The 21,509-nt window shown below is 40.7% G+C and overlaps 1 protein-coding gene and 1 long non-coding RNA gene across 5 annotated transcripts in view; one reads left to right on the forward strand and one right to left on the reverse strand.

Annotated features, from left to right (window-relative positions):
- gpr25 (G protein-coupled receptor 25) lies at positions 1 to 21,071 on the reverse strand. Of its 2 annotated transcripts, XR_015940104.1 has the most exons (2): positions 19,844 to 21,071; positions 1 to 1,040 (listed from the first exon to the last, which is right to left on the reverse strand). XR_015940104.1 is itself a non-coding variant. In XM_088639952.1 (1 exon), exon 1 carries the CDS (start codon positions 21,034 to 21,036, stop codon positions 19,897 to 19,899), a length of 1,140 nt encoding a protein of 379 aa, XP_088496078.1. In that variant the 5' UTR covers positions 21,037 to 21,071; the 3' UTR covers positions 18,378 to 19,896. The 2 variants fall into 2 exon arrangements, 1 of the variants encoding a protein (XP_088496078.1); XM_088639952.1 differs by lacking the exon at positions 1 to 1,040 and having other exon boundaries at positions 18,378 to 21,071.
- LOC148658582 (uncharacterized) overlaps positions 16,552 to 21,509 on the forward strand; it is a 14,245-nt gene continuing 9,287 nt past the window's right edge. The window contains exons 1-2 of one of the 3 annotated variants that reach the window (XR_015940107.1): positions 16,552 to 16,827; positions 16,914 to 16,968. This is a non-coding gene — a long non-coding RNA (uncharacterized LOC148658582). Of the gene's footprint in view, positions 16,969 to 21,509 lie in introns of all 3 variants that reach the window. The other 2 variants (XR_015940105.1, XR_015940108.1) reach the window with 2 other exon arrangements.

Raw genomic sequence — 21,509 nt, forward strand, 5'->3', positions numbered from 1 at the left:
TTAGAAAAAAAAGGTGGAAAAGCTGCATAAACTGCAAAGATTCTTCAGAACAGAAAGAGTTGTTAATAGAAGAGAGAAACATAATGTAGGGAGTTGCAATTTTCAGCTATTTAGCAACATCAGTGGGAATGTAAGAGCTGCCTTCACTTCCAGTTACACTCAGCTAGGGGATGCACAACAGCCAGTGGTGAAACCTTCAAAAACCTCTGGCATTATCAGGATGCAATATGGCACTAGAGGCTGACCTCATGAATCTGGGGTCTCTGGCAGAGATTTACAGGAAAATAAGAAGGAACTAGAATTTGCTTGCAAAAACTAATTGGCACTCAGTGGTTGGGAAGAACTGAAATGGATTTTTTGGAATTATTCATATTCACCAAGAAAGGACAGCACAAAAGGGTAAATCTTGTGTTGAAAATCCGACTTGTTGTGAAGCATTGAGGTCGAGCACATGACGTCAAAACCGACTTTAATTCGCAGAGTAGTATTATAATTTTAGATTGCATTGCTTTTTTTCAAACAAATTACAAGAAAATAACATCCTTCTCCCCTACAAAATCCCCTCCCCCTTCGCGCTGCCCTCCAGGTTTGTAGCTAAGTTTGCAAACAAAGGTTTGGCACGGTGATGTCAACCTCCCCACTCTCCGTGGAAACAGCTGGCTCTTTGCCTTTGCCAAGATGTCTGCTCTCCTCCCCCAGCTTCTTCTGATGTCGTCTCCCCTTCCCGTGCCCTCATGGCTGGTTCTCGCCACCCTCTCTCCTCCTTCTCCACAATCTCCCTCCCAAGCCCACCTCCCCTTCAGTCCCACCCTATCTCCGGTGTTTGCCTGTTCCCCAGTCCACCTTTTCACTGGTCCCTGTAAGAGCTTCCCTGCCACTCATGCACACTCCCCCCTCCTGGGAGAAGAGCAGCACAGCGCCCGTCCGCACTGGGCCCGACCCAGGCAGTAGGCTGCAGGGGTTGCTCCCCCTGCTGGTGCTGGTCTCCACTCGGATGCAGCATTAGTCCTCAAAACCCTCCAGGCAAGCAAAGCAGCTATCTGCAAATGGAAGCAGAAAATTAAACAGAACTGAGAGCGGGACTATGAAAGTGAGTGTTAAGACAGGATCTGAAAGTGCAGGCAGACTTAGGTGGGGAGATCATTCCACAGCAACAGAACAGGCCTCCTATTGCTCAAGGGAACTGAAAGAAAGCCAGAGTCTGCAGAGTGAAAAAGTGTAGGTGTGTAGGGAGATAACCGTTCTCTGATCACAGTTCGCTCCCATCCATTGTTGGTGTCGGACCTTATTTTACTCTTAAAATATAGTGCATTGCACAGTAAATTGAGATAATGAACTGTGAAAGGCTCTACATAAAATAAAGGTCATTATTAAGATATGGTGGGTGGCATGGTGCTGCAGAGGTTAACATTGCTGCTTCACAGTTGTCACGGATGTCGGAAGGGACGAGCCGTGGAATGACAGGAGAGCGAAAAGACCCTCTGCGTAGCGGCGAGACGGGGGTTAGCCCGGGCTCAGCTGTTCAGGAAATGCCGTATAGAAACCCATGCCCTCAGGTAGCGGACGCGGGGTGACCTGGTGCTAGGCGGGTTTCAGGACATCCGAACATCAATGCTGAGCAAAGGCAGGGTGACAGACCCGGAAATATATAGCCCCAGAGAGAGAGAAACACCAGAAGGAAAGCAGAGAACCGGAAATGAGAGACAGGACAGAGAAGGAGCTCCCTCTGGCTGCAGAGGGTGTGACAACAGTGCTGGAGCCCTGGGTCCAATTCTCTCCATGGAGTTTGTCTGTGTACCCCTTGTTCATGTAGGTTTCCTCCAGGTGCTTCAGTTTCCTTGCACAGTCAAAAGACATACTAGTGGGTTAACGGGCTACTGGGAAACTTAGCCCTGGTGTGAATGTGTGCTGGTCTGTGTTTGTATCTTTGTATCTCAGAAGGCGTCACTGTACTCTCTGACAATTCAACATATTGGGGTTACTTAGGATAGAAGTGAAGGCACAATTACCGATTAGAAATCAAAATCACCAGATAAACGGGTCAGCAAACATAAGAGCTGTTATTCACATCTGCGTCAACAAATAAATCGCATCCCACAGATGTAAACGTGTATATATTATCATAAACACAGTGGACGAAGACAATTACAAATAAAAGTTATGTGAACATGTATTGAACTGCATCAAGTTCTCAGACTGAAACACAAAATGTTTGAAGGTAAATTCTTCACTGTTCTCCTGTGGTTGAAAATATGGTTTGGTTGTATCATCAAAATAATTTTACAATAAGTAATGATCATTAGTAATGTACAATAGATGTTGTAGAAGCAGTAGTTGGTAGTGGTATTTGGTAATTGTTATTTTTCATTTAATAATCAGTTGGGTGTAGTTTTAACAGACTGTATTAATTTAACAATGAACTAGTCTAGTTCACTGAACATCAAAAGCACCATCAAAAGAGGAACTAAGAAAACTTCTCTGTGCTTCAGTTTACTTTAAGTCTATTTATATATTTTGCTTACCTATAGATATTTTATTTTGACCCTGCTTGATTTCCCTCAGAATGCAGATCTGAAATACTTTTATGCAAGAAAATGGGTGCCACTACTGTTAACAGCCTGAAAAACAAATGCCATTTCATATCTGAAGTTACACTTCTGAACGATGTGATTGAATTACAGCAGTAAGTCATACAGTACGTAATTATCTACTCATGAACAATGTTTACGTGTCTCTGCTGTGCACAGGGAGTGATCTCTATGTATTGTAAGTGCACATTCAGCACATGCACATTATCTGATGTGCTTACAAGATGTTCTAAATTTTTGTGATCAACACTGAATATTGTTCTCAGATATGTGACTCTTGACAAGCTTTTTCTCACATAGCTTCTGAAACCTTAGTAAGAAGCTTTTCCAAACTAGTAGGTGTTTGTTTACACGCTATAATCATAAGTAAGATAGAGATACGTTCAGTAGTGTTTACAAAGCCTGGGGAAGCTTAAGGGATGTCTGCGAAACATGCTGTATTTCACTCTGTATTCAACAATTGAATCCGCTTACTCACTGTACATTTTTTTCTGGATCTAATAACATGGGGAAGCTATTATTACTGCTCATACTTTCAATAAGATTACATTATGTGGCATAATTAACATGAAGAAAATGATATTGTTAACACACATTTACACAGTTCATCTGAGTGAAGTATTTAGTTTAGATCAGGGGTTCCCAATCCTGGATCTGAAGGCCTTGCACACACCTGCTGGTTTTTTATTCCAGCCCAACTCTCAGTTACACAGCTGAACTCCTCATTTACGAAATAGGATTCATTTCGACTATTTGATTGCATTTAGATCTTAGAGGTGTTGGAGAACGCTTTTTAACCATTGCTTTTCATGAAAAATAAAAATGTTCAGTAAAGTAATCACAAATTGCATATATTCTGATCAGGATTAGGAACCTCTGTATTAGATTTTATCCACCCATCCATTTTCTAACCACTTTATCCAGTACGGAGCCTGTCCTGGCAAGCAATGAATACAAGGCAGGATCAATCCTTGACAGGACACCAGTCCATTGCAGGGCACATACAGACGAAAACACACACTCACACCAGGGCTCACAGCTTTCCAGGAGCCAATTCACAAAGTAGTCTCTCTTTGGGCTGTGGGAGTAAACTGGAGCACCTGGGGTTCAGCTACATGAACACGAGAAGAACATGCAAACTCCATGCAAACAGCACCCCAGGAATTGAACCCAAGGTCCTGGCACTATGAGGCAGCAATGTTAAACACGATGCTAATGCCACTGTGCTATTCTGGATTAGATTTTATTCTGAGCATTTTTTTAAATGCACAGTTCTGTTTTTTCCTTGATTGTTTTGTCACCTGAATCCAGGAAGAATTGTACAAGTCTGGAAAAGAGAGTTCCGATTAAGAAACACAAGTACTGTATCTCCATAAACTAGGAATGAAAGACAGTTTGCAATACTAATCTATATTATTAGATCCATTAAGAAAGAGAGATTATCCTCACTTCTATAGAGTTAAGGCTTTTCAGGGGTGCTTTAAATTTTGTCTAATTATTACGTGTTGTATCTGCATACATTTTTATTCTCAATCTCAAGGAGTAGTCAAGAATTCAGTAGTTGTAGTGAATTCATTTCAGGGTAGTAATATCCAGGGCATTTCAGTAAACAGTTTTATGGCTGTCCTCAAAACAGGTATGACTGTGCATGACTAGTGAATCATTACATTTTTTGTCAAATTGATACAAATGAAACCCAGCCGGGCCGATTGTCATGAAATCAGCAAAACATTTCACTGGCCTCTCAGCTCAAAATCGACACTTTTTTTAGGTATCATTTTAGCAAGCCTAAGCAAGCCTAAGGCACCAGTTGAGTAACGGGCTGATGGTCACATATCACTGTTTTGTGAACTTGGGTAAAAGTTTCAAAATCAGTCGCCATAAAACTAAGAAACCATCCTCTGCTGGGCATATCTGATAAGCTGATGGGAATTTTTTTTTTCTGTACGTTTTCAGCTAGCAGAAAGTACCAACTGTTGGTTCAGTCTCCTAAGAAGTACAGTTTCAGCTTCAAAGTCGACTGATTGCGACAGAAATGCTGGTAAGGTTTTTTAGGGGCAACATGTAGCACTTAAAAGAAATGGCCAGGCTGATAAGATGAGATAGTAATGACAAATGCCACTGTCACTGGACAGTTTTATTAAAAATAAAAGATACTATCATAAATCTCTTCCTTAAGACAGGATATAAAGGATCCTGGTCTGAAACGACATTGTGCGCATAAGTTGCAACATTTTAAACCAAAATGTGATAATCATTTATGCTCTTGAAAATATAGTGAAAACAAAATTAAAATTTAAATGTATAGAGATTTTAGACACATACTGATGTGTATGTTGGGCATTTGCCAGTGTTGCTCCTGTTAAATGATTGAATGTAAATATAGTCAGAAATATGTATCACATTTTCACTTGTATTTTATCATAAACAGTCCATCATAAATACCCATATACAGATAATAATATTGTTAATGCATGTAATGCCATAGTTGTAAACAAAGTGATCAATATTCAATTTTAATAACACAAATGTTCAGTGATTAATAGTGGTGATTAAGAGTCACTGCCTGGGAAAAAAGCTGTTTTTGTGCCCCGTGGTCCTAGTGCTAATTTACCTAAATCTTTTCCCTGGTGGGAGCCATTGAAAAATATAATGGCCAGGGTGAGAGGAGTCAGCAATTCTTCTTGGTCCTGGAGATGTAAAGGTCCTGGAAGGTAGGCAGGTCACAGCTCATGATCCTCTCAGCTGTCCTAATAACACTTTGGAGTCTGTTTTTGTCCTGTGTGATGGCAAATCCAAACCAGACAGTTCCGGAAAGTTATGGAAAGATAAGATAACCAGACAGTTATGTTAAGATAAATAGGCAGAGAAAAAGTGTAAATCTTCTAAGAAAGCAGACACATTGATGGGCTGTGTGAGGGGAGATCTGGGTGGCATTTCCATTCGGCTACAAAGAACTCGCCATCGTTGTAGCAAATTTTGCTTTGTAACTGCTTAACTGCTACAAAACGCATTTGTTGTTATAGAGAAAATTCATTAACGGGGTGTCTAAAAATTGAAGGATGCATGTACCTCAAACATTTGCAAGAACTTTGTATTGAGGACTGGGCTCAAACACCACCCACAAGACATAATGGTTCAATGGATCTCACCTCTGTAGTTTTTTTCCATTAAAATATACAGGGACTTCCTTTTAGAAATTAAATAAATGACTTAGGTAGGACAGATCCTCTTGTGGAATGAGGATTTTCCCTGTACTCGCACAGAAAGACACAATTGACAGAAAATCTATAGCAGATTCCAAAATGTATTTCTTCAAAACGGAGAAAATTCAATCCTTGTCTTTTCTGTGAAGAAACCACTGAGCAAGACGATAGTCGATAGACGATAGAAGGTTATTTTTTACAGGTGTATCATGTTTTAACGGGTGCAAAGCTGTTATCATTGACTCTACACTAGAATAAATACCTCAAGTGTATATGAGACAAGTTCATTCCAATGTTAAGTACCGTCAGTATTTATGAATGAAGATATGAGAGTTAAAGCTGTTAATGCTGGTGGAGGGAGTCTATGTTTTCAATGTTTCCTAGTATACAGATATTTTCAACTGACATTCCTTTTGTTGTTCATTGATTTTTCTTGGTTTTACTGATCAGACACATAATGCAGAGTGTGATATTTTCTTACATATCTGTTTTGGGAAAGGAAGTCAGCTCACTGTTATTGACAGTTGCGATATACTGCAGTTGTTTTCCTTCCAGCCCCCTTGCATGCTTTTTTTCCCCGTGTTTTCCTCACTCTTCACTGGATTGTGTTGTCTGCATAGGGTCCTGAAAGAACGCTTTCGTTACACTAAGCTGTTAAATGACATTAATTTCCTCTCTGAACACATGAAAGTGCAGCCTCCACATCAACATCAACTGCTGTAAGATCTGTGATACTGGATATGTGGGCATGACATTTTCACTGCACGCTGACTTTAAAAAGTCAAGGCAAAGAACATAGTACAATATAAATTGTGGAGTCACATTTCAGGAAACTGGAGGATCAAACCAGTTAAGACTCTGATCCTATTGTTTGTTTTCCCATTGTATCATCTTTCCTTCATGTGAAATTTGCAGCCATTCTAAGAGTTAAGAGTCTATCACTGGAATTCACTTAAGGCAGGGGTCTCTAATTCAGTTCCTGGAGGTTCCAGTGTCTTCAGATTTTTACCAACCTGAGTATTCAATTAAACAATTGAATTATTTTCTTAGTCATCTATAGGATTTTCCTTGAGGTTTTTCACGGTTGACTACTAAAAATGTTCTCTTCAATAGAGACAGAGCTTCCCCCAAAACACCTTGGAGTCAGGATAGAAGTATTTCAGTTATCCAGTTAATTAAAATAATGAGATGATCTTTTAAACAGAGAGCTCAAGTGAAACATGCAGTATACCAGAAGATACTGCGCCTTCCAGTAACTGGGTTTAAGAGCCATGGCAAAAGGTCTCGTATCCACACAGCCTAAGCAGGTTGTAACTTTAACTTTTGCTTTTATTGCAGTTTACCTAAACAGTTTGATCACAGAGGGCAGGAGTAACATCACTTGTTAATTCTCTTGGAAACAAGAGTTGAGCATGGTTGTTATTCCAGTGTACAAGCGCCATTGCTGAAAAAAAGATCTAGACAGATCTAGTTTGCCAGTTTGACAATGTTCTTGTTTCTGCAATTTTTTTGTTGTTGCACTCTTACTGTGATGGCAGATTCTGAAACACAGGTCAGAAGGTCATAACTGCCATTGTTGGCTCAGAGACGGTTTTGGGTCCAACAGTGAGGTGTGTGGTTTCTGGGTTTGTGAAACATATGCGAGACATTAAACTGAAATAAGAAAGAGAACTCTCAGATGTTTTAGGGTTGAATCAAGGTAAAAAAAAACTATGTAGTCTACATTTATTTTAGTAATGATTCTTATTTGTGAAAGAAATGCTTGCATACATTTTTACAGAATAGTGTTCAGTAGTGGGACTGTAATGTGGCTATCTTAGCTTAATGCTAAGAGAAGATTCATCAATATCCCTATCAGTTTCACAACTGTCCCTTGATCTAGGCAACATTCTATAAATGTGCTCTTACAATTAACACCTTAGAATAAAAGAAGACTAAAACCTTTTCTTTTTCCAAGCATAGAGAAGGCGAGTGAATTCAGATACGTCAGACTTTGAATATCAAATTGAGTTCAGTCTGAGCAAGGCTTATTCAGAAACTAAACTGCAGACGTTACTGAAAGTTGTCTCCATTCATCTGATGGTACTTTCTGACACAAATGTTCAGAGCTGACAGTGACTTAACTCAAAGTTTAGCCCATGTTTTTAAACTCAAACAAGGCAAGTGCCATCTAAGACACCGAAACCGTAAAGGAAATGAACTTATATATAACAAACGTGTTGCTGATTTCACATTAATACATGTATCTCCTGCAGATTCTAAACAGGACTGTTATCTTTGGCTGAGAGTAACCCTTTTTGCTTTTAGTTTGGAAGTTTTCACAGGGAAAGAGGACAATACCAGCTGTGGCTCTGATTAAAGAGAGCTCCAGATTCAGATGTATTTCGTTTTCTCTGTAAATTCATTTTCTGGATCATATGTCGTGCAACCAGGTTCAACAGATAGTTTTGATTGTAGATATTGTATTCAATATTTCTCTATATTATTATTATTCAATATTACTGTAGAATAAATACACAAGTTATTATTTGTATGTCAATATCCCAGTGATAGTTAGTAGTTCCTTGGAAGTCTTGTCAACTGATTAAGTAAGACTAAACCTGTTAAAGTGGAATCCAATTTCTCTTTATATGCCATATATTAGTCACCTATTGCCTTATTGCTATGATTCCTGTACGGATCTGATGAAGACCATTTTGTCTGACTTCATTGGTGTTACTAGTGCTGTTACTTTTATTGGTACTGCTATGTAGGGGGACAGCCAAGCACCTTCAACACTCAGACTCTTTTGTGCGAGCTCTCTTCATTAGCAGACTTTGCAGACAATAGTACTCAATGGCCAGTGTGTAGAGGATGTGGAGAGTGTTAAATATCTGGGAACCCGTATTGATCAGAGATACACTGAGAACATAGACAACATTTTTAAGAAAGCCAATCAGAGGCTGTTTTTTAATTCAAACGTTATAGAGCTTTAATTTTAGCCAAAATGTCCCAGAGATGGCATATGAAAGCCTAATTGAGAGCATCCTGGCATTAATCGTGACTGTCTAGTCATGAAAGCAAAACCAAACTGTCCAGGATTGTGAAAATGGCAGGAAAAATAATTGGGAAACAGCAGCCCCAGCTCTGCGATTTATATCATAATAGAGTTCACAGAATGACAAGGAACATCACAGCTGGCTCCACACACCCACTCCATTCTCCATTCATAATACTCCCATCAGGGAGGGGGTATAGGGTCTCAAATTCAAATAAAAAGAACAAATAAAAACATTTGTGAGAAGTCTTTTGTCCCCACTGCAATAAAACTGCTCCGTGAAGGTATGGAAATACAGTCCCCCATTTATTTATGTATCACAGACTGTTCATGTGATTTTATGTGACTCTTATGTTTTGTGTGTTTTGTATTTCTATGGGAGACGTCAAAGGTAAATTTCCACAGTAGTGGACAATAAAGCATCTGTCTACTGGTGCCACTGGTGTCACTACTACTGCTAGCATTACTTCTGTTACTACTGTTGAAACAATACTGCTCCAGCTGGTGTTACTGCTATTGCTACTGAAGCCATTACTGTTGCTGCTGATGCTACGGATAGTTGTGTTACTACTGCTGCTGATGCTGCTGTTATTGCTGCTTCTTGTGTCATCACCCCTGTTGCTACAGCTGCTACTACAAACAGTATTATTTATAAAAATCAGATTTGTTATATTTCTTATGTTTTTCTTAAACAGTGATAGAAATGTGCAAAAAATGTGCCCCACATTAAAAAAATCCAACAGTATAACCTTTGGTTGGCGCAGCATGTATGACATGATGTGACTCTGGTTTTCACTCAGTAGCCCAGGAGTTGCACATAATATTCCGTCAAGAAGGCAACGCAGACACCATCTCTTTAGTTCCTGTGTAAAATATGCTGTTTGTCTTTGGTAGTTAACAGCTGAACATACAGTGTGATTAGAAATGATCTCGCTTAGTAAAGCATGTGGGTGGTATGGTGGTCCACTGGTTCGCATTGCTGCCTCGCAGCGCTGGGGCCCTGGGTTCAGTTCTGGACCTTGTGTGATATTCGTGTGGAGTTTGTATGTTCTCCCCTGGTTCATGTGGGGTTCCTCCAGGTGCTCTCTTTTCACCCTCCATAGTCCAAAGACATACTGTAGGTTAATTGGCTTCTGGGGAAATTGGCCCTGGTGTGAGTGTGTGTGTATGTGTGTGTCTGTGTCTCCTCTCTAATGGAACGCCTTCCTGTCCAGGGTGACTCTGTCTTGTGCCTTTTGCTTGCCGGGATAGGCTCCAGCGTCCCCAAGACCCTGAATTAGGAGAATCAGAAGTTCCCAAACCTGGTCCTGGTGGAAAAACCTGATTGTTTTTGGTCCATCTGAGTCCTCAGTGACACAATTAAACCCTTTATTGACTTAATGATAATAAGGTTAATTTGAACTGTTTGGTCCCAGCACTTTAACCCTTGTATTTCATAAGTGAAATAAAACTCAAACTTGTGACTAAAAACAAAATGCAAATATTCAACTGAAGCAACTTCTTAGATCAAATAAGGCTTCCGTTATCTAATGAAGGTGGGATGGAATGAACACCAGCAGGTGTGTGCTGGTCACCATGACCAGGATTGGGAACCACTGGGTTAGAAGATGGATGGATATAAAGAACAACACCTAAACTAGATGCCAGAGGAGGGGGAAACTGAAGTCACGCTTCCAGATCAGCTACCTTCTGTCAGGGATGGTCTGACTGCAGAGGATTGGGATCCGATTTGGGGCTCTTCGGAAGGGGATCTTCGGTACAGAATCGATAGGCGAAGGCGTAGTCGGGGAAGTAAGCAGGGTCCAAAATCCAGGAGGGCATAGTAGGAGCGTCGGTACAGAGTCGGGAGGCGAAGGCGTAGTCAAAGAAGAATGCCAGGGTCAAAAATCCAGGAATCTAACACAAGTAATCGCAGGATGAACGTACAAGTACGGAGCTCAGGGAGGTGATCTCAATCATGAGCAAGGAAAGGAAGACTGGTGAGGGTTTAAATAGAGAAAAGAAGATTGGTGCGTGCACGTTTGGGAAGGGAAGAGCTCATGGGAATGCGGGAGCGCTTGCATGTGTGAGTGCGATTCGTGACACTGTCTTCTCTTAATTAAAGTCACATTTGAAAGCTTCTTTGGTGGTGAATTTTAGAAGGTGATGTCTGTTGTGTGTGCAAAGAAATCTCAATTTTCATTTTTGTGGTGTTCAAAGAAATCAAATCTGCTGTCTCTGACCAGGATGAGTCAAAATGAATGTTCTCATCGTCTGAAAGTCTGCTATGTGGAGACAGTTAGGTGATTTCTCGCTTTGAATCATGGCCCTGAACTTCTGAACTTTCTTTTAACAGCTCTGCTCACCTTTCATTGCAGATTGTCTCACACTTCAGTGGTGCTGAAACGTGGCATGAAACCTCCTGAAGTCCAGCAAATTTGATCAGTCACACTTAACTCATCAATTTTCAAACCTTGGACCAATTTTCTTTTGACCCCTGAAGCGGGTGATTTCTTCAAGACGTTTAGAGATCAATTGATCAATAATATTGGGAACTTTAAAGTTAAAGGCCCGCAAGTGGCCATGGCTTACTGAATAGAACCAATGAACGTCCTCACTTGATCAGAACTCCCATGTGCGTTTAGTCTCCAGTGTTCTGTTCTTTTAGTGTGCATTTCAAACTGAGGACAGGCGGCTCTACTTCACCCAAAGACTGGTGGCAGTGTGAAACAAGTTAGCCAGCTATGTTGCTGAAGCTGATACCCTGGCTTCTTTCAAGAAATGGCTGGATGAGACCCTTTGATCAATTCACTACTAACTTCCAAGTGGGCGAGATGGGATGAATGGCCTCCTCTCATTTCTAACCCTTCTTATGTTCTTACTGTATGTTTTACTGATGATTTATTGATGACCACTAAGGCCTGGTGGACGTGCACTATCCAGGATCAGATATGGTCACCCAGAGCAAAGATGTGAAATCACTTAATGACATGTTTGTGCTTGCCATTGTGTTGAATGTCATCTGTGCATCCAACTTTTCCACAGATAATAAATAAAAGGGAAACAGTACCATTCTGTGTTATCAGCGGTCAAAACTTAATTGTGCTGAAACTGATGGAAAGTCGAAAGAACCCGTACCATGAAATTTCCTGTTGAAATTGTGTTGATCTGTCGAAGGTATGAACATTGCTACCTTTTAAAACCAGTGCTGTGTCAAACAGGAGGAAACAGATGCACGGGAGAGACAGTCTTGCACTCAGACACCTTTTTGAGTCTCGAGAGACACTGAGTGCCGTTTTTCTGTCTCCAAACTGAACAACCACAAGTGTTCACAGTCAATGTTTTTTTTGGGGCACAAGCACTTTTCTTATCTTTAGGCGCTACGTGGTTCTTCTGTTCTGCAGTTTTCTGACCATCTTTGCCTTTTAAGACGGATCGAATCTCCATTGAAGGCAACCCGCAGGAGTGGTTAAATATTACACAATATTCATGCAACAGTACATAACTTGCTTTTGGGTTACATCCACCAAAAAACAAGGGAGGTATGAGAAATTGGAATGAGCATTGGTTTCGTGTTCTGTTTTATGTGTTGATGAGAGATCCTTCCAGTGCTTTAATTGATTTAATTGAATTTTTTAGGATAAAGCAATATTTTATAAATGTATATAAATACCCTCAAATGTACAATGGAATGCAATGTACAACATTTTAGATTAATACGGATGTATTAATACTAAATAGATCTTGCCGTTGCACTGCACCGAAAAGCAGAAATATTTAATTTGATTTGTATTTTTAAGTATTTTAAGAAACTAAAATGATTAGCTCTTGAAATCTGAACATCGGTGCTGATTGTTTTTCCTTAGTTAGTTTGAGCACTGACTCTGAATAGCCAGAGTGCTAGTGCAGGATCTGGGGATACATTGTTCCCAAACACGTTTGTGTACCACTGCAATACTACCCACAATTTCTATTACAGAGCCAGAGGAGGTGTGTGAGAATGCCTTCAGAAGACCTGCACCTGTCATATTTACAATATGTAAATATTGTGTAATATTTAACCACTCCTGCCGGTTGCCTTCAATGGAGATTCGATCCGTCTTAAAAGGCAAAGAGAGACTGAAGGATATATTTTGTTCATTTTAGTTTTAGAGTAATGAAGGCAATGTATTAAGTTCTCTTTGCACATACATAGTCAGATGTTAGCTGTCATGGACAGGAGTTTCACTTCAATCAGTGAAATTCATATACATATGTGTATCTGACTTTGAACCCCTTTAGGATTATGGCATGACTTCAGAGCAAGCATACTCTTATGAGAATGAATATTAATTAGCTGTCACAATTTCACAAATCAAAAAAGCCGAAGCATTAAAATAAGGATGAAGACGCTTTCTGTCTGTAACTGTATATATTCAGATCTATTTTAGAAGTCTTTGTAGATGGTTCTTGTGAAACCTTGTTAATTGAGATTAATTCCCAAAATGTATTGTGCCTTTTTGCTCTCCAAGGCAAATGCAAACTCTGAAAGTGTTCCTAGGAACACATACACACACATTAAACCTTACCTTCCCAGGGGGTGTATCTCTCTACTAGTGAGTCACTGCCTGTGCATCACCTGATCGTGGTAACCTTTGACACACTGTAACTATGGGCAACTTCCTGCAAATCAGAGCATAAGATCCTAATCCTGAACTGTCTTTAAATTGTTGGAGTTGTCCCTTAAGACTGAGGCAATTCCTGTCTCCTTCAATTAATTAAAAGTGATTTTGCAGGTGAAATGGAATTGATTTTTTTATCTCTACTCCAAGATAGGCTGCACAGCTCCTTCAGTGTCCTCAAAGCCCCATTCTGAAGTCTGAATGTGAGGAACAATACACTGAACCAGTAAAACACATGAGGTAAAAGTCATTTTTGTCCATAAAGATGGCAGACTAGCTTAATAAAGGGGCAATCCAATACAGCCACACCCCTCCTGACTATAATAAGAAGGAACGGTCTTTCAGAAAGCTGTTGGTCACATGTTTGCTTTGCTGTGAAAACCACATAAACTGCTTTCATACAGCTTCACATGCAAAAAATAAACATGTGAAGAAATGAAAGAGACTGTTTTGCACATACTGTACATAGCAAGGTCATTGCTCTCGAGCACGGAAAAAATGCTTTTAATACACTATTTTTAACTATAGCTCAGTGAAATGGTTGCTTGTTGTTAAATTTAGAATGTGTAAAGGAAGGAAGCAAAGAGACCATCTGGTAACATTCCATCCTTATGGTTCACCTTCACAGCAAGGAACACATTCGAACCTATGACAGACTATTACAAAGAGGTAGCCATTTGGTCCATCTAAGCCATTTGGTTGGTGAAAGCCAATTGAAATGAGAATCTCACCATGACATTTTGTGAAAGAAACAAGGGAAGTAACTTTAGCTACATGGTGGAGTAGCTTGTTTCATACTCCCACCACACTTTGTGAAAAATGAGTTTTCTGTTCTCTGTTTTAAGTGCTCTCTTCTTTAGTTTCCACATGTGTCCTTTGGCTTTGCTACTAATTCTGTAGATGCCCATTGGGTCAAGTTTGTCGAAGCCTCTGAGGATTTTGAATTAAGTCTCTTTTCTTCTCTGTTCGGCGCAAAGAAGATTCAGTTCTTTTAGGACAGGGATGACAATGTCAGATTACATCAGAGTACTATCTTCCTTCAAGACCAGGAATGTATCTGGTATCTCTGCTCTGAGCTGATTCCAGAGCAGCAATATATTTTCTAAAATGTGGTGACCAAAATTTCACATGGTGATCTAAAAAAGATCTTACTAGTACGTCATACTACTTCAACATGACATTCCTTGATTTAAATGCTAAATTTTGAAATGTGTATAAATTGTATTCACTATACCCCACACACGTGAGTTAACCCAGCTTTCAGGAGCTGAACTAACTGAAGCAAGAGAGTTCAGATTAGGACACCACATTCTTATAGCTTGTACTCTGGGTGACAGGGAGTGAGAGAGTAGTTGATCAAACATGAGTAAATATTACCCTGTAACATCTTCAGACCAGACATAAAATGTCAGAAGTGAGTAAGAAGAGGCAAATGAATCTTGAACTGTTTTTTCAAGTGCATTAAAACTCAAGGAAGTGAAGTTGCAGGGTTCAGTTTCACACAGAATGAGATAAGATGTACAAGATACAGTGACACTGTCACGACCGCCACCCTGCCCAGACCAGCCCCCAAGAGAGCTAATCAGGGCCAGCAGTGGGGCGATAATTACAAGCGCCACTGCACGTGTTAACTCGGCACCAGACGCCCTACCGTGCGGCGGGCTGCAGTATTTAAGCCTCTCCAACGCGCTTCCCGCTGTTATTGAGTCTACTCGTTGAGAGCACTACCTGGCGATTACTGTACCTCGTACTATTCTGGATTCTGGACTTCCCTTTAGCCTTTCGACTTCGGACCTCGCCTCTCGTCTCGGATTGTTTGCCACCAGTGTACTTCCCGGATTTCGACCTATCTTACTCCTTTTGACCACGACCTCGCCTTATTTCGGATTGTTTGCTTCAATCGTACCTCCTGGATTCGGAATCCCCTTTTTCCTTTGGACCACGAACTTGCCTTTCGCATTGGATTGTTCACTTCCTTGTCATCTACCTACTCCTGCGTCTGCACAGGATCCACATGAGGGATACCTTACAGACACTTACGTACCTCTATAGACGGGATTCTCTGCAGTTGCCTTTCACTCACAATGTGAGGGCGCTGATACAGTATTTGTTCACACTATCTTTAGGATCTTCCAAAACATTCTTTACCGCACAGTATTTCTCTGACTTTCCCTTCACAACCTTTGACAAAGAGAGTGGGGGTTACTGTGGACTCAAAGCTATACTGTGTACTGTGGCTTTCACATATGACAGATACATGTTAAACATAGTTCCAATACAACAGTTTTGTAAAGTGTATTTTTGAACTGGAGTTTGTATGTTCTCCTGTGTTTGTGGGTTTCCTCTGGGTGTTCCAGCTTCCTCCCACAGTCCACAGATATACTAATTGGCTTCTGGGAAAATTGCCCTGGAGGGAGTGTATGCATTTGTGTCTGCCCTGTGATGGAATGGCAACCCCCCTCCAGGCTGTATCCTGCATTGTCCTTGTTGCTTGCCAGTATAGGCCCCTGTTCCCCAGCAGCCCAGAATTGGAAGAAGAAAATGGATGGACAACATTTTGAACTGAAATAAACCATAAGACACAAACCACACACAAGCGCACAAACCAGAATAAGGGCTGAGAACACAATGCATGCAAGTACAAAATGCATTTGTTACATGGCAAATTCTTATGAAATCTTATCAACTGTTTTTACACAATTTTATTTTCTGTAGTACCCAAGAGGAGTTGGAATACAACAGGAAGCTGCTCCTATCAGGGCTGGGGCACTTACTGCCTAAATCTGGGGGAAATGCAGTGGTACTAGATTAACCTCCGGATCACGCTGCCAAAAGTAAATTATTGCACCATCGGAAAAAGCATAGCAGACACATCTGCTGTAGTCACACAGCTCTTTCTGAAGAAGTCTGTGTATTAAACACTTCACCAACTTATCCTGCTGCCCTCGCATGTGTTTCTATAGATATGAAACTAAGGATACCCACTAAATGTTTAACTACAGATGTCAAGACTGTTAAAGTAGTCCTGTTACACAACCCTCCCCTTCCTTCCATCCACAGAAAGTGGAAACAATATGAGCATGAATGTCACACTTGCTAGTTTCTCACAGACCAAGCTGCCATCCAAGTTTCTCAGGGTTGTTTGAAAGTAGATGATTCATTTCACTCCTGAAGTGGGGGATTTTGAGACGACAGATGAACCCTTGAACTCTAAAATTTGTAAGCTTCCAACGCATTTTCTCACGTGAAAAAGACCTGTTCTCTTCAATAAATATCTCATCCTGAAGGGGACTAGAAGACTGCTGTCTGCCAGCGTTCTTTGAGCGGTTCTGTCCTGTGAGGTCCTACATGAAGCGGTGAGTATCGTTTCTGTTCTCAGCAAGAACCTTGCGAGCTTCACCAAGGCCTCTAATATCTAATATACATCCCAATATCCACACAGCCTTGACCAGCGTGACCAAGTTTGCTCAAGTACTGAAAATGTCAAATGGAAGAAGGTAATGGCCCAATGATGAGTAGATTAAAAAGTCATTTTGGTTTTTGAAGATTCCTTTAATGCATGTTTTACAGCGATGTGACAACTCTTCATGTGTGACTAAACTTTTTATTACTTTACGTAACCAGGTAAGTCAATTGAGAACACGTTCTCTTTTACCGCGCCAATTTGGAGACCTGTTTACACAACAGGGCATTTACTCCGGCAGTCTGAAAGATGAGTCCTGTGGTGCCTTGCTCGGGGGTACAGCATCTGGGATTTGAACCCACATCCCTGGCTGCAGCCTACACCCAATCAGACGAGACCATTGCGGCACATTGCTGCTGGAATGCTTATTTCTGAAAATAATCAAATGAATAATGACGTTTTTTTTCTCCACTGTATGCGTTATATATAGAGACATTTTTTAGAATTTTGTTTAAAATACAAAATCCTGGAGTTCAAAAGCGATCTTTGGCTCTTCGAGTCATTTTGGTGTCATATTAAAAAATATGTAAAATCGCTATTGCCTACAATAGAAAAATGTTAACCTAGTTCATTTAAGATCTGTAAGATCATGTTTCCTTTCTATCGGCTGCATAAACAACGGAAGAAGCACGAAATATAGAGATTCCCAGGCACAGTACGACTATCAGCCATTTCATCTTAATGCATAATTAATATGTGGAATATTTTCAGGTTTAAGGCATATTCCTCAAGGTTCCCTTTTATTAACACTTATTAGTTCGTGTTAGATTTATACAATAATTGCGTTTGTGGTTTAAAAGAGTTTGAACATTTTTTTTTTCTCTAAATAGGAGGTGAAATCAGAATGTTTGATTTTCTGCACGAATGGTCATCTCCAGTTCACACGAGTCCAGCATGGAGCGAGTTCAATGACTGTAAAAAGATCAGTCGCGATTGGCGACTAAGAAATTGTTTCCAAATATGTGGTAATGTTCTGTGCAGTACTGGCTGGGATGAAAATAATTCCACCACACCGTGTGGTGTAAACGTGAAATACGGCTGTAGAAACCCTCTAGTTTCAGGACTGAACAAATCGCCTAAACGGAGTTTCACAGTGATATTTACAATAGTCATTCAGACATATCTTTTAAAAACACAACGTGTGCGGCGTATATATGACAGATATATTAGACTTAAAACTTCGAAGGAGATTCTGTCCTTACCTATGGAGGAAGATTACCATTATTTTGTTCATGATAGCATAAGCAAAGGTGCCTATGGAAGTACTGTACTTACAGTAAAACCGTACGGTGTTTTTCTGATGCTAGGGCTATATTAAACGTACTACAGTAAACATACAGATGACGGGACAAGGGAATGGATAGTTTAAATATGTATTGTACAAATACTGAGGTTTGTTGTTAAAAAAATGTTCAAAGTGGCTTATTGATAGGTAGACCATAATAAAACACACGTGATCGTTTATTTTAAAATGTAAAAAAATTGCGTAAAACATTTTTTGAAAGAGCTTATAATACAACGACAGTCTAGAAGTAAATGTCCAATGTTTACAAAAGTTTTAGATCTTTTTTTGTAACGAGATTTCAAGTTTCACATTCTGTAAATGTGTTAAACAATATAATACAAAGAGCAATCAGTTTTATTGGGAAGATCAACTAATGCCACGAATAAACATAACGATAATATAACGAAGTACCAGTTGAACTGAAAAGAAATTACTAAAATATTTTTCTTAATGCGTAGTTATAACCTAGAAGGTGCATATAAAAATGTTTCAATATGTTGCAATAAAATGTACGTCATTTGTAGCTCCTTTAAGTCATCCGCACTAACTAAAAAAAATGAAGTCCGAGACTCCAGCACAATTCTTCTCAATCTCGCACCTACAGTAAAACCACTCATGCAGCACGTTTCAAATTGTAATTTGTTTTTAAATATTTTTCCGTTTTTTCCACAATTAAAAAGGTTTCTCCAATATTTTCGGTCCATTTCATATTTAGAAAAGCGTCTACTGATCTTTATTTCGTATACACATTTTATACATACTGTATAAGCTACTACTTATTATTTTTTTTAAACGGAAAGAACAGTGAAAACGTACCAAGTGAACTAATAAATTCTAAAGCGAAAGCATTTTCAAAACACGAGCGAGTATGATCTCACTTCTTCAGTCAAAAAAGCTGAGGGCTTTTGAAGTTCTCAGCCTCTGAAGCGAACCTGACAGCGGTTAACACTTCTTATTGCATCTGCATGTGAAGAGCAGCCCGAACTGAGGTCTCCTTTCATGGCAGAAAATAATTTCATGTAGGCTGCGACAGTAAGATGATATCGCTGAAACGTTCGTCTATTAGCCTATTTCCCTCTTGCACTGTGCGTATATGTTCCCATAATTGATTGTGCAAAACAAATAAGTAATGATATTGATACAAAATTGCATTTTTTAATGCAAAATGGCATTGAAACAAAACTGAATTCGGAGAAAGTTGTACGGCTCACTGGAAAGCGACTTTAACAAGTTCTCTGCTGTTACGATAACTGGTGTGGTGCAGAGTGGCGAGCGCTGAAAATCAGAACCTTTCGTTTTTTCATTGTCATACCCAGGGCTTTCCTGTTTTCATACAACATAAGAAAACGAGGTGGCGTTTTAGACAAATGTAAACATTCCCAATTAATCAGGTTTATGACCTACGAAGTAATCACGAGTAATCTCTCAACATGATGCCGAATGATATAAAAATACTAAAAAGTTCCTCACAAGTCCACAGACGCAGTTTTAAGCGTGCAGAATTTGTTTTTTAATTGCCTGACAAGATCGGTTTTTATCTTGTCAATGTTCTGACACCGGGGGGAAAAAAGCTGGGAAACTGAACACCAAATACCAGGACACCCCAAATCCGAACTCTGCAAACCTCGCGAACCGCTGCCACCTCTTACTGCAACGCCGTCTCCGAGAGTAGGTCCTTCACTGCATGTGAACTGAAGACATGCGGCTGCGAGGGTAACTGGACACCGAGTTACTGTCAATGGTGAGCCCGGAAGAGGACGCGGCTGGAGCTCCACTCCGCCGCTTGATCTGTGGGCCGAACCAGCCGAGACAGAAGCGCAGAGCGCGATGCCTGAAGTGGTGGTCCAGGAAGATGTAAATGGCGGGGTTAGCGCAGCTGTTTAGGAAGGCAAAGCAAGAGGACAGGGTCAGGCCCCTCGCCAGGGTCGTTTGAGAGGCGCAGGACAGCGACGCGAACTGGAGCTGGCAGGCGATGAGGATGGTTTTGAAGACGTTGAACGGCAGCCAGGAGACGACGAAGGCCACGATGATGACCAGCACAATCTTGAGCGAGTGTCTGCGGCGCTGTGCGGTTTTGGGGTTTTGAAGGCCGGGTGGGTTACGCAGCTTCACCAGAATGGAACAGTAGCAGGCAACTATTATCACCACTGGGAGCACGAAGGCAAGGAAGAGGGCGACAAGTCTGATCCCGTTGAAAACAGCTGAGTCGGCGATTTCGGTGCACAAACGGGCCGCGCCATTTTCCTCCACCCTCCGGTAGATAAGAGAGGGCACTCCTAGCGCGATGGACGCCAACCAGATGACGCAGCAGGTCAAGCGTACGCATTGGTTACTGCGAAGGTATCTGGAGTCCAGCATCCGCACGACGGCCAAGTACCTGTCCACGCTCATGCAGGTGAGGAAAAAAATGTTGGAGAACCGGTTCACGGCGATGACGTAGCTGCTAAACTTGCAGAGGAAATCGCCGAAGTCCCATTGGTTTTCCTTCGCCGCGGAAATCCCCCAGAACGGTAAAGTGCACACGAAGACCAAGTCTGCCACGGCCAGGTTAATGACAAAGGTGTCCACCAGCCTCCTGTTCTTGTGCTTGGAGGCCATGATGACGATGACGCACAGATTCCCAATAAAGCCAGTGAAGAAGATGAGAAAGTAGAGGGTAGGTATAATGACGGACTGCCAGGGCAAGGATTTCTGGGGACAATCCAAGAACTCATGCCAGTCAGGATACAGGTATGTGTAGTTCTCGCTTCCGTTGAAGTAATTTTCAGAGTACTCGTAGTCCGTCGTGTCCGTGGTATTCGCCGCCATGTCGCGCATAGTGGGGACCCTGGTGAGCGCACTGTGCGGTACTGATAGCGCTGCAGGGCGTTTAATATGCCAAGTGGTTGGGTCACGTGCGCGGACACACCACGTTTTCTTATCTTTGCCAGCCAGTTTCATTTTTGTTGTTTTTGTCACACCGTGGTAGACAAAACTACAAAAGTTTTAACTGAATAGAAATGAATGTCCCAGGAATTATACTGGACTAGAAAACAAAACAAACAAATGTTATGGGACAGTGGTTTAGTGGTGAAAATTAAGAGCACATAATAACAATAATAATAATAATAATAATAATAATAATAATAATAATAATAATAATTAATAATAATGATTAACAAGGATTGTTTCTGCGTTTTTAGGTTTTAAATATCCGACTTCAAACGTACTTTCGAACAACTTCAGTGTACAAAACGGTAAGCAATCTGGCTAAATAGGCATTACATAATAGGTGATTCACTGTCCATTGT

The sequence above is a fragment of the Lepisosteus platostomus genome, chromosome 7, assembly GCF_059453375.1.
Source record: "Lepisosteus platostomus isolate fLepPlt1 chromosome 7, fLepPlt1.hap1, whole genome shotgun sequence".
Taxonomy (NCBI): Eukaryota; Metazoa; Chordata; class Actinopteri; order Semionotiformes; family Lepisosteidae; genus Lepisosteus; species Lepisosteus platostomus.